At 37.0% G+C, this 12,168-nt stretch overlaps 1 protein-coding gene and 1 long non-coding RNA gene across 2 annotated transcripts; one reads left to right on the top strand and one right to left on the bottom strand.

Moving 5' to 3' along the window:
- Positions 1-3,564: 3,564 nt before the first annotated feature.
- LOC132266771 (uncharacterized) lies at positions 3,565-5,930 on the top strand. Its single transcript, XR_009468714.1, has 3 exons — positions 3,565-4,023; positions 4,284-4,338; positions 5,552-5,930. It is a non-coding gene; the product is annotated as an uncharacterized LOC132266771 (long non-coding RNA).
- A 5,439-nt stretch (positions 5,931-11,369) lies between these two features.
- Positions 11,370-11,912, bottom strand: LOC132316407 (uncharacterized). Its single transcript, XM_059814887.1, has one exon. The coding sequence runs from the start codon at positions 11,910-11,912 to the stop codon at positions 11,370-11,372; it is 543 nt and encodes a 180-aa protein (XP_059670870.1).
- Positions 11,913-12,168: the final 256 nt, after the last annotated feature.

The following is a 12,168-nucleotide window of genomic DNA, read 5'->3' as shown; positions in this document are numbered from 1 at the left end:
AATATAAAAACTAAGAAATTATGCATAATATAATAATGCATGAGATGTATCAAACCGGAAAAATAATCCTTGTGCACCACAACTCCGGTTGCGGATCCCACTTGGGACCTCCCGGCCCGAAAAATGAAAAAATGCCAAAATGGCAACTAATGCATTTCAAAGAGTCTTGAACTCAAGAAAATGCTCCAACCAACTCCTATAACTCATCCGGTACACCACACGGTGTCCGACACGTAAAACGAGACTGAACGAAAATAACCCTGAAAAATCGAAAAATCCTGAAAAATAGAAAATAGGAAAAATCGGAAACATTACAATAAACGACACTTAAATTAGGATGGAGGGAGTATCTTTTATTATAAGGTGAAGTGCAGAAAACACCATTTAAATATACTCCGTGTAACACTTTCACTCACTATTTTAAAAAGTGTGTTAATAACTCCATTATTCTTTAAACATTGTGCGGAAACACTCAACAAGTAGAAATTTAACATAAAGTAATGTTGTAATATCCATTTTGCCCTTTACTCTTCCAAAAATGCCCAAAGGGGTATGTATTAGGGCTGCAACCCGAGTAGGTTTGAGGTATAACTTAAGCTCAATCTACCATATAAGATGTTAAGCTCAAGCCCGACCCTAACCCTATACGCAATCTTAACTACTTAACTTGAGCCGAACCCATCCTTGTACTTTTAAATTTGGGCTTGCAACTCGGGGTTAGATTCCGGGTTAAAACTTTGAGTTAATTCGAGTTACTCATATGGCTAATCTTTATATTGAAAATTTAATATGATCTTGAATTAGTTTTAGATTAAATTACTCTTAAAGAAGAAGAAGTTTAAAGATTTTTTTTTGTAGATTTTTAATAAATTACAAACAAATTTTAAAAAAAATTAATTCTCCTAAATATTAACGTACAATAAATTAAGATTTAATAAAAAACATGTAATCATAGTTTAAATATTATATATAATTTATTTAAAAGTTAAAATATTTAAGAAAATAATATTAGAATTCGAGTTCAGATTGCTAGCACTTTCAACCCAAGCTCAGCCCTAATTAAATTTGAGTTGAGATTTTTTAACCTAAGCCTAACCCTAATTGTAAAAATGATTGCCTAAACCCGTAAAAAATCGGTTTAGGTTCGGGTTGGGTTCGGGTTACTCAACCCAAGTTGCACCCCTTGTGTGTATGCTAATAATTTCATAATATATGAGTGTTGTGTAAATTAACTATATTTAACCCGCTTTTAAAAATTTTCTCTCACCTTTCCAAAAAAAAAAATCTCTATATATTTTCCCTAACAATGTATATATTATCTCCCTAAGTTGAGAGTTTTACGTTCCCTAGGACTAATACCACTCTTGAGTTAAAAAGTTCTAATATATATATTTCTTTAATTTACTGGTCAAATGGAGATATATATATATATATATATATATATATATATATATATATGTATGTATCTCATGAAAATATTTATTCTCACAATTGTTAGATTAATGTACATATCATATGAAATAAAAACCTCAGGACTTTTTATACTTATAAAGAATAAAAATTATTTTCAATTAAATTTTAATATAGTTATCATTTTTTATTAAATATATAATTAAAAATTAAATTAAAGATATTATTATTATTATTATTATTATTATTATTATTATTATTATATACATTTAATTAGTTTTAAACTTTATAATTTGCAATAAATTTTCACAAATATATATCTACATATATATATTATTACATAGCAGTAAATAGGTGTTCATTCTTTACTGGGAGGAAAATAAACAAATAGTTGTTCAATCACCTACTGTCATTAGACTATTTAAATCACGATCAAATTACGATCTCAATTAAACATACTCGTTAAGATCAAAAGATTCAAAACAATAATAATATATAGGGTAAAGTGCAAAAAACACCCATATAGTATGTTTATGGTGCATATCACACTATTCATGTGCTAAATAACCATTTTCATCATTTTATAAAATAGAGATAGACATATCATAGCCTGTAAAGTAGAAGATTTTCATGGTAACAATATTTTTACAAATTTTTTTTTTTTTCTGGGAAGGTAAATATATTGTATAAATAGAAAAAGAATTTAGCCTAATGTCACGCCTCGCCTATGGAGGTTGTGCCACGCAGGCGACACGCAGATGCTGAGGAGGACGCTGCATGGCAACTACATGACGAGTAGAGTTTCTAGAGTCTTCCGGAGTTGTCTAGAGTTGTGTGGAAGATTCTAAATATGTGTAGTATATTTTAGAGTTCTCCAGAATTGTGTGGAGTAGTATGGAGAGTTCTAGAATGTTGTAGATATTAGTAGATAAGTATGGAAGTGTGAAGAAGGTGAGAGAAGAGTCTAGAGAATCGATCTCCACCGTTGGTTAGAATGCATCCTAGCCATCCATTAGGGATATGGATGCTTATAAATAGAAGTAGGACTTCATTTTGTAGCCAACAAGTCCTAGAGTGAGTCTTGAGAACCTTGTACAGAGTTTGAGTGCTAACCTTATACAAAACATTCTTTGAAGTAATAGAAATATTCTGTCATTGCCAACTTAAGTGCCTTAGTGTGTGTGAGTATGCAAGCTAAGCCGAGGAGAGGGCGAGGGCCACTACAATACTATTAAGCGCACGAAGAGAGTGTGTTGGTTAAGGTGTGCACGGAAGTTAGGCTGACCAAGTACTTGTAAGAGTAAAAGTAACGTTTTGGTACCGTACAAAAATAGCTTGAGTGATGCTGAAATTCTAAACCCGTGACACTAAGCCTCAAACAACGCCCAGGCCATAAGTTTAACAAGCCCATGAGGCACAAGACAGTTGTCGTCTATGTAGGGTTTCCTAGACAATGATGTTCCGGTTCCATTGCGGCGAAGCAGAGCGAAAGCCATAATTAATTCATTGATTACTGACTTGTTGAGCAGAGTGGTTGATTACAACCAACCCCAACATGAAGAGTGAAGACATAACATTGTGCACCATGGTGTGGGCACCTTTGTGCTCCTCATGGTGTGAGCTAACCTCCGCCAAACCTAGAGTAGTTAAACAATAACGATAATTAATTTTTATAAATTTCACATGCACGCAATTTAATTAGTTAATGAATTAAATGGCCAATTTGTACTAAGTTGAGGGGTGGACCCAAGTGTACTCATATAGGCTATTAATTCACAACAAATTACTCACTGACGACAAATTAATGTATAATAATAATAAATAAGAAATTATATAAATTATATGATCAAGTTTGTCCACTGGCCCACTCACATATGGTCTTTAAATTCAATTACAAGGGCAGAATAGACATTCAAAGTTTTTCTTGCTTGTGTAACTGTGTGAGCGAATCTCCATCATAACTTCAGTAAAAGAGAACCACTGTGTTTTCCTTGGCAATTGATTCAAAATCAAATCAAACCCCTGCTTGCCTTGGATCCGGATCTTGCCTTATGATGCCCAGTTGTCCTGTATTCGATATATGATATATATATATATATTGTATAGTTATGCTACTACGTATATATATATATATATAATATTGGCAACTTAATTTAGGGTATCCGGGTAGGTAATGCCAGCTGTTCTATTTATTGGGCTCATCTCTCTCTCTATATGTCCATCCCCCTCTCTCTCGTTTGCAGATCTGTGAGTCACTCTCTCCCCGTCTCAAATATCAGAGAGGAATCACTTTGCCAATCTACTCTCTCGTCTCACTTTCTACCTGTCTCGCCGGTGCCCTTGTGTTCTGAACAGATCTCTCGGTGCCGGTTTGTATGCTATCCGATTGTCTATTCCGATCAGCTTCGCCGGCGGTGTATTTCCACCTGTCTCGCCGTTTCCTCTCACACATTATCTTTCTCTCTCTAAAATTTGGAGGTCAGGTCCATTAACAAAACCCACCCACCACTACCACATTTTCTCTCTCTAAAATTCTCGATATCTCTCCATACCCTCATGGTTCACTTGTTCAAGCATTCATTTGCTCTCTCTGCTTTTCATCAAGTAGACCCGGTAATTATCTTTTCTCTCATTCTCTTTACAGTCATTTTTCTTTATTTTTATTTCGAATCATTTTATTACATAATTACAACTCCATATTATAAGCATTTGCTCTCTTTATAGTCATTTGTGGGATGTTAAACATTTTTTGTTGGTTGATCTCTTATTTGTATTCCTTGATAAGTTTTGTATTTCAAGTTTGTCTTATGTTATTTATGATTATTTACTTGAGCTCTGAAATTTGTATGTGACGAACTTTCTTTTGAATGCAGATTAGGTTTATATCTTGTGAGAGGAAAATAATTGGAATGAGCAGTATCGGTAAAGGTATATAATAATTTTTTTGTTTAATTAGAATTTATTGCTCATAAAATGTGTTGTTGAATTTATGTTAATAGAATTGTTTGTGTGTTGATTCTGTGTGACAAAACCTTAAAATCAAATATGAGATGATTGAAATACTCTTTCATATATTTCATAATATTTTGACAACTCATGTTTGAGTAAAAGTGTAAAAGCGTCCAATTCCATTTTTTTTTTTTTTTTTTTTTTTTTCTGGTGGATCTATTTTAAAGATTTTTTTGTTTTTGCTGTTATTTATTATTGGAAAATAAAGTGTCATTACTCCCCCAGATTTGAGTCACCAAAGATCGGATAGGTTTCAGCCTGAACAGCTCTCAGAGACGGGCAGAACAGCTCTCTCCGAAGGCGTCGTTTCTTACCGAGTAGCAGTGAGACGGAGGAGAGGCAAGAAAGCTCAACCTAATGAAGCATTTCCCAAACCCCAAATGTTCGACACAAAAAATCAGCAATCAAGCAACTTCATGGAACAGATCCCATTCTTCTCATTCCTTCTTCTCGATCATCCATTTGTTAGTTGAGTTTCGATCGGTGCAGACCAAGATAGTTTTCTTCAATCCTTTTTAATAGGAAATGTGCGTTTATTTTCTGTGGTTCAATTTTTATTTTTGTGCTCTGTGATTTTAATTTTGGATGAAGATCAAATGGATGATCTTGACCAAGAACAAGAAGGAATGAAAAGAGGTGGGGTTCTGTTCCATGAAGTTGCTTGATTGCTGATGGTTGCTGATGTTGTGTCTTATGAACATTTGGGATTTGGGGAATGCTTCATTAGGGGTTTAAGGGCAGGGAGGATAGGCCTCATCCGGTATATGAACCTTATCATCCTTGGTTAGGGGTTGTGTGGGGTGTGTTAGTCATATAACGTTTTATGTACTGTTGATCGTGAATCATACAATGACAAAGGTTCAGTTCTTGATACACTTAAATTACTAATAAACATTAGAACACTTAAGACATGAATCTATCATTTTTCTCTTTGTTTTTTTATTTGATATTTCTTCTTTTTAATTAGTTATCATTAAATTTTTATGTCTTCAATTGTTTGAATTAAAGAATGTTTGAATGATAAAGTCGTGTGCCAGTGCATGGGAGAGAATATGAAGCTAATACATAAACACCAGTACGTAAGTGATAATGGTACCGAATTACTGAATCAATAATCTTGTGTTTCTTCCAGAGTAGCAGCGAGTCGGATGAGACGTGCCGGAGATCCCAGAGCACAACGCCAAAGCCGAAGCCGAATCCGACTCCGACTCCGACGAGGCGTGGAATTAGTGAAAGCCTGGATCGGTGGCTGCCTTTACGAGGAGTAACGCACTAAACTTTTAATTTTGTGTTGGGTTTTAATTTTCTTCTGGCCGAATGGAGCACGAGAAAATGGATGGTCGTCAGACAGAAAGAATGACGAAGAGGTGGGGTTGGGTCTCTCCATGAAATCTGTGGTTTGTTTTGAATGTCGGATATTTCTAACTTAGTATGTGTTCTGTGAGATGTTCTGGTTGGAACTCCTTTAATGAAGTAATTCTTTGTTTTGAATGTCGGATATTTCTAACTTAGTATGTGTTTTGTGAGGTACCATTAATGTTCTGGTTGGAACTCCTTTAATGAAGTAGTAGTTACTGATTGCATTCTGTTCGCGCGGTTTTTGTTCCCTACGCCGGTCGATGGACTCTTCGCGGGCGTGCCAGAGTATTTGTACAAAATACCCAAAATATGTAATTGAACACCAGCCTATCCCTTTTTCCGATGGCTGACTCTCAGGCGATTGTGTGGGAGAGAGACTAGTAAGAACTCCCAGCAAGGTTCTTTTATGCCTTGTTTGTAGCAAGGACTTTTTAGAGTGTCTAAAGAAATGCAACGGCTGATGAATGTTTGAATGGATGGAATGGCCGAGTGAAGACAGGCGGCAAGAACTTAATCGATCGCCGGCCGAACGTGATGGCGAGAACTTAATCAATCGCCATCAGCCAAACACAATGGCAAGAATTTAATCGATCGCCACTGAAACGTGATAACAAGAATTTAATCAATTGCCATCAGCCAAGTAATGACAAGAATTTAATCAATTGTCACTACGATTCAATGGCAAGAATTTAATCAATTGCCATTGAATTAAAAGTCTAACTAAAATTGCGTAATTTAAATTGGCATAATTGAAATTGAAAGAAAGTAAATGGCTGAATTGAAATAGTTGATAATGATCTAATCAATTGCCATTAAATTGAAATAAAGAAACTGATAGGAAAAAATGACGTAGAGTCAATTGAAAACATTTTTAGTTGAAATGCTTGTTTTGTGGTGGTGCTGGACAGATTGGAATGGAATACAATACTTCTATTTATAGAAGTTCTATCTCAACCTATTCTCCTAATTAATTGCTAGAAAATATCTTTTGCTTCAATCATTTTTTTCTTTTGAAATTCAAACCGAGCTACGGCCCAACATTCCTCGCCTTCAATATCGATGCTCCAGTTTCAATGGGAAAGTCTTTACTGAAATCTCTCTTTTCCTTGATTTGCTTCACTTTGTTGCTGAAAATAAGTCGTATTCCAGTAGTCTTTCACATCTCTTCTCCTCTTGTTTCGTCTTACTTCAAATAAAATACCTTTGTTGAAGAAAATATTAATTACTAAGAAGTCGGTAGAAAGCTGCTGGAAGATTGCTAGTAAGTTGCTGATTTTTAGCAACTTCTTTCTTCAAGTTTTGACTGAAATATTCCTTTAAATGGCTGGAAAACCATTTATAGCCTTGACCCATATGCTCACGTGGCTGCCCCTTTCTTTTTGAATTTCATTTCCATAAGGATTCAATTTCCTTTCTTATAACTAAATCCCTATTTTTTAGGAACTTAATTATATCACCTCAGCCAACCTCTCCCAATGTTCTATTTCCGACGAAATTTCCTTTTAAAATTAACACAAATCTCGGTTGTTTAGTAACAACCCTTTTGGTGAGGTGGCTGATTATATATATAGATATCCTCCTAAATCTTCTCCTACTATTTCTCCATTGGCCGACCATTCTTGGACATGCTCAACCTTTATCAGGTTCCCATTGGTCCACGTCGCTGCTGAAGTGGCTGCCAAGTTTTGGTGCCAACAAATGCCCCCTGAATTTCAAAGGCTTTTATCACTTATGATACGAAGCGTTTGGAATTTGAATCGGCCTAAAATTGTAATTCAAATTTTAGTAATAAATCCTTTTCTCAACCACCTGCTTTAATGGTTATCTTTCCCAATTAAAGCGGCGACTACACTAATCCGCTATTACATCCAACAAGTATTTAGCTTGATACCCTCTAATCTCTAAATCATTCTTCTTTCCTTAAACTTTCTATCTCTGAAATTCTTTCTCGGCGAAATCGTTCCTGACGTCCTCTATGGCTCCTAAGAAAACTAAATCAACTGATTCCACCTCTATCCCTCAACCTACCGATCCTTCAACTCATGGCAACATCATAGAAAAATCCCTAAAAACTCTATCTCCTTACAAATACTGTCTCAATACCCTTATCGATCTTCGTACTGACTTCAAAGGCTTAGGTCCTGCTTTCCTTGATGAAGCTCCTTCATCAATCTCACCTTTCTACCCTTCGGCCGACGTTCTTCCATTCCTTCAAACCTTCCCTCCTAATGAAAATGGCAGTTTGCCACACTTTCATTTTAGAACATGGCATAGCCCAAATGATGCTTGGATCAATTGGGTCGACCGAGTTGGAGCTGTGAAGGGAGAAATATGGAAGGATTGTGGCATATATGATGCCATTCAGCTAAGTAAAACTAACATCGCCCAAGACAGAGCCTTGATGATAGCAGCCATGTTTAATTGGTCGACCACCACCAACTCCTTACACTTGAAATGTGGCATGATGGCTCCAACCATTCAAGACGTGTGCTATCTAACCGGCCTCAAACCCTTTGGGATTGATGTAAGTACCTTATTGGTAGAAAAGGATTCTCCTTTCATCTTCCCTTCAAAGCAAACTGGAACCAAATCATCTGAATCCTTTTATGGTAAATACTTAACTTCCACCATGGATCCTCGCGTCCCTGTGAATGATGCTGAACATATTGCCTTCTTGTTGGCGTGGCTGAACAAGTTTCTTCTATGCGTACCGGCCTTTCAAGTCACAAAGGATTACATTCATGTGGCCGTTGCCCTTTCAAGAGGTAAACACCTTGCTCTTGCCCCCTTGGTGCTTTCTCATTTATATAGAAGGATTTATGACTTGCTTACCTCCAACTTCGGACGCTATGGTGGTCCCCTCTGGTTATTTCAAATTTGGCTTCAAGTGTACTTTCCTGAACTCGGACCTGTGGTAAGGCCTTCGGCCAATGACCCATTACTTTCTGTAAGTTACGCATCAGCCGTACCTAAATCCCATTCGTTTGGAGATTGCTTCAATTTCTTTTACTCCGGTTGTGAACAGAGGACTATCAGCCAATTCCTTCCATTTTCTCATTGCTCACAAGCACCTCGATGGCTGACTCCTCCTCAAGGAGTGTCTACCAAAAAATCAGCTGATAAGCATTCGGCCATGTGGGCTAGTTTCTTACTTTCAAGAGACCTTCACTTCAACACTGGCCCTCTAGGCACAGTAAACTCAAAAGTTGGAGTTGAGTTCTACAATCCAAACCAACTTGCTAGGCAATTTGGTCTGACTCAAATGATCCACATGCCCCCTTATTTCTCTTTCAACAAAAACTTCCATAGGCGTGTGGTATTTCCAGATGACTCCTATGTAAAGAACGTGTCCTCCCGGTTCTCAAATCTGCAAGCCGGATTCCAATTCCAACCCTTCATCAAAAACCCAGCCTCAGATTCTAGTTTTGATCAATGGTGGTCTTCTTACATTACTTCGACAAGGACGGCTGATAGCCAATCCCTTGTTGTTAAAATATTGGAATCTTTCAAGTTCATATCTGTGGCCTTTGAAGGGGCATTCGTAATTTCCCGGGCCGTTACCCCAAAGAAGATGCCTCAAAAAGATTCTCCCAAAGATAAAAAACAAACGGCCAAGAAACTCCCTTTCTCTCAGCCAACAGATGCTCCAACAAGGACCAATAAAGAGAGAAAAGCTAAGGCCAAAGCCACTGTCAGCCTCCTCAAGGGCACGATCTTCCTTTATTTATTTTTATATATATATATATATATATATATATATATATATATATATATAAACTTTTAATTGAAATTCTCTTACCCCCCTTTTTTTTTTCTTTTTCTTTTTTTTTTTCGCAGATTCAGACAGTGGAACTTTATCAGCCTCGCTTAATCCAGAAGACGTTGAGCCCCAAGATGATGAGATTTCCTCCAGCCAACCTCCTCAGCCTTCAATAACTGAATCAGCCATCATCCCTGATGTTCCTCCAATTCCTCCAAAGGTAAAAGTTTTTTTTTTTTCTATTAGCACACAAAGACAATCATATCGGCTCAATTGTTAAAATACTTAGCCAATATTGATTTCTAATTCTCGGCCACAACTATTATTGGCCGAGACAAACTTTAATAAAGCTTCCATCTCCAGGGAAAAAGAAAGAAATCAACTGCTCATGGCACTTTAAAAAGAACAAGACTGAGCACACGTAAGAAACAGGAAGTGGAAGAAAATCTAGAAAGCCTTCATCCTACAGAAGACGTGGCCGATGATCCCGTAATTAATGTGGCTGACACTCCTTCTGATCATTCCTCAGATGAAAAAGAGGTAAAGAAAACTGTACTTGAAATTTTCAAACTTTTCAATTAATATGGTCCTTAATTTCTTCTCTTTTGCAGCAATCTCCTCTTCTTGACTTGGTCTATAGCCCAGTTAGAAATTTCAGCCCTCTGAAGGATTTTCATGATCCCATTGAGGTGCACTTCAATGTTCAAGTCACTCCTGCTAAAACTTCATCCCAGGGAGATAGCACAGCGGTTCAGCCAGAATTTCCTCCTCCAGAAACCAGTCATCAGCCACTCTTAGTGACAGACATAGCCGAATCATCTAAGGTATTGACTATCTCATGTCCCCAAAAAAAAAAAAACTTAAGATCTAATCTTTCCTCATTTTGTCAGGTTGTGTATGAGAAAACTCAAATTATTCCTTTATTTCCTCCACAAAAAGTTCCTGCTTCATCCCTACTGGCCTTGAGCAATTTTTTTAAGGATGTGGTGGCTTCAGTGACCGAAGAGAAAGGAAGTGAATCTTCTGGAGCCACTCCAGTCACTTCAACCAATATCCCTATACAATCCTTAGAAGAGACCAAAAAATCTTTACTTGAGATCTTGAAAAGGGATGTTGCTGATCTTCCTAATTTTGAAAGTGAGCTCACAGCAGTGCTTTCTACACTCAGCCAGTACCCAGACTTTCCGGTTGATCTTCAAGCCACTATTGCTACCTTTAAAGGCCAGTTACCAACTCTGACCGATGATATTTTCCAAGCCAATGAAGCAATCAACCAATTCAACAAGAGTAAAAACAGGAAGGATACCCTTGCTAACCAATTGTTAATTCAAGCTTCCTCCTTTGAAAGAGTGAATACAGAGTTCATCGGCCTTGAGGAAAGAGAACATGTCCTTCAGAAAGAGATCAACCAGATCCATGCTCGTAAGGCCATCTTGTCTGCTGAAGTTGCCACATTGCAGTTTGAAGCTCAAGACCTTGCTCACGAGCATGCAAATCTTCGTGGAGAATTACCTCAATTGCAAGAGTCAAAGAGGCAGGCCATGGTGGCCTTCAATCGGTCCTTAGTTATTTGGGCCGATTTCAAGGAAAAATTTGCAAACATATGAATATTTTCTTTTATTAGCTTCCTTTTGTGGCCATCTTAGTGTATGATCTTTAAATGATGTAATCTTTTACACTTCAATGAATAAATGGCCTTTTTTGTTACTCCAAACAAGCATCGACATTCTAGCGAGAAAGAATTTATTAAAATAACCAAATCAGCCTAGAAAAATAGGCCGATTTTTATTACATAAAGGTACACATGGTCAGCCATAAGTACTGGCTAACACTAATTTTCCCTTTCAAAGATTGCCGGTACGTACCTCTTGAGGTACTTGCTATTAATGGGATAGTCATGTAATCGGCCATTGAAATATTTCAGCCTATATGCTCCTCCACTTAAGACTTGATGGACTAAGTATGGCCCTTCCCATTTTTGGGACCACTTCCCATATTTCCTATCGACTTTACCCACTGGCAAAACAACTTTCCAAACCAAATCTTCTTCAGCAAAAGACTTAGGTTTTACCCTCTTATTGTAGATCCTCATCACTTTCTTCTTGTGAGCTATGATATGATCCAAGGCATCCCTTCTAAATTCATCCAAATCTTCCAATTCTACCAACATTGCTTGAGTATAATCAGCTGGAGTTAGATTATTTTGAAAAGCAACTCTGGCTGATTTAACCTTCATCTCCATAGGCAGAACAACATCATGACCATAAGTTAACATGTATGGTGTAACTCCTGTGCCTGTTCTTTTTGAGTTCCTATAGGCCCATAAGGCTTCAGACAAAGTCTCATGCCACCTTCTTGGCTTATCTTTGATCATTTTTTCAATGATCTCAATTAGAATCTTATTTGAAGATTTGGCCTGGCCATTTGCTTAAGCATAGTATGGCGTAGAGGCTGACATATGAATATTCATGTTGTGGCCGAATTGTAATACATCAGTTGCTCTAAATACTGTTGCATTGTCTGAAACAAGTGTTTCTGGAATCCCAAATCTGTGGATGATGTTTTGCTCCATGAAATTAATCACTGTTTGCTGATCAACCGCTTTGCAAGCCTTGGCCTCAACCCATTTA

The sequence above is a fragment of the Cornus florida genome, unplaced genomic scaffold (genome assembly GCF_030987335.1).
Source record: "Cornus florida cultivar Cherokee Brave unplaced genomic scaffold, ASM3098733v1 CherokeeBrave_3.0.0_Hap2_Chr07, whole genome shotgun sequence".
NCBI lineage: Eukaryota > Viridiplantae > Streptophyta > Magnoliopsida > Cornales > Cornaceae > Cornus > Cornus florida.
The sequence above is the reverse complement of the archived record's forward strand: the minus strand, read 5'-3'. Positions and strand labels throughout refer to the sequence as shown.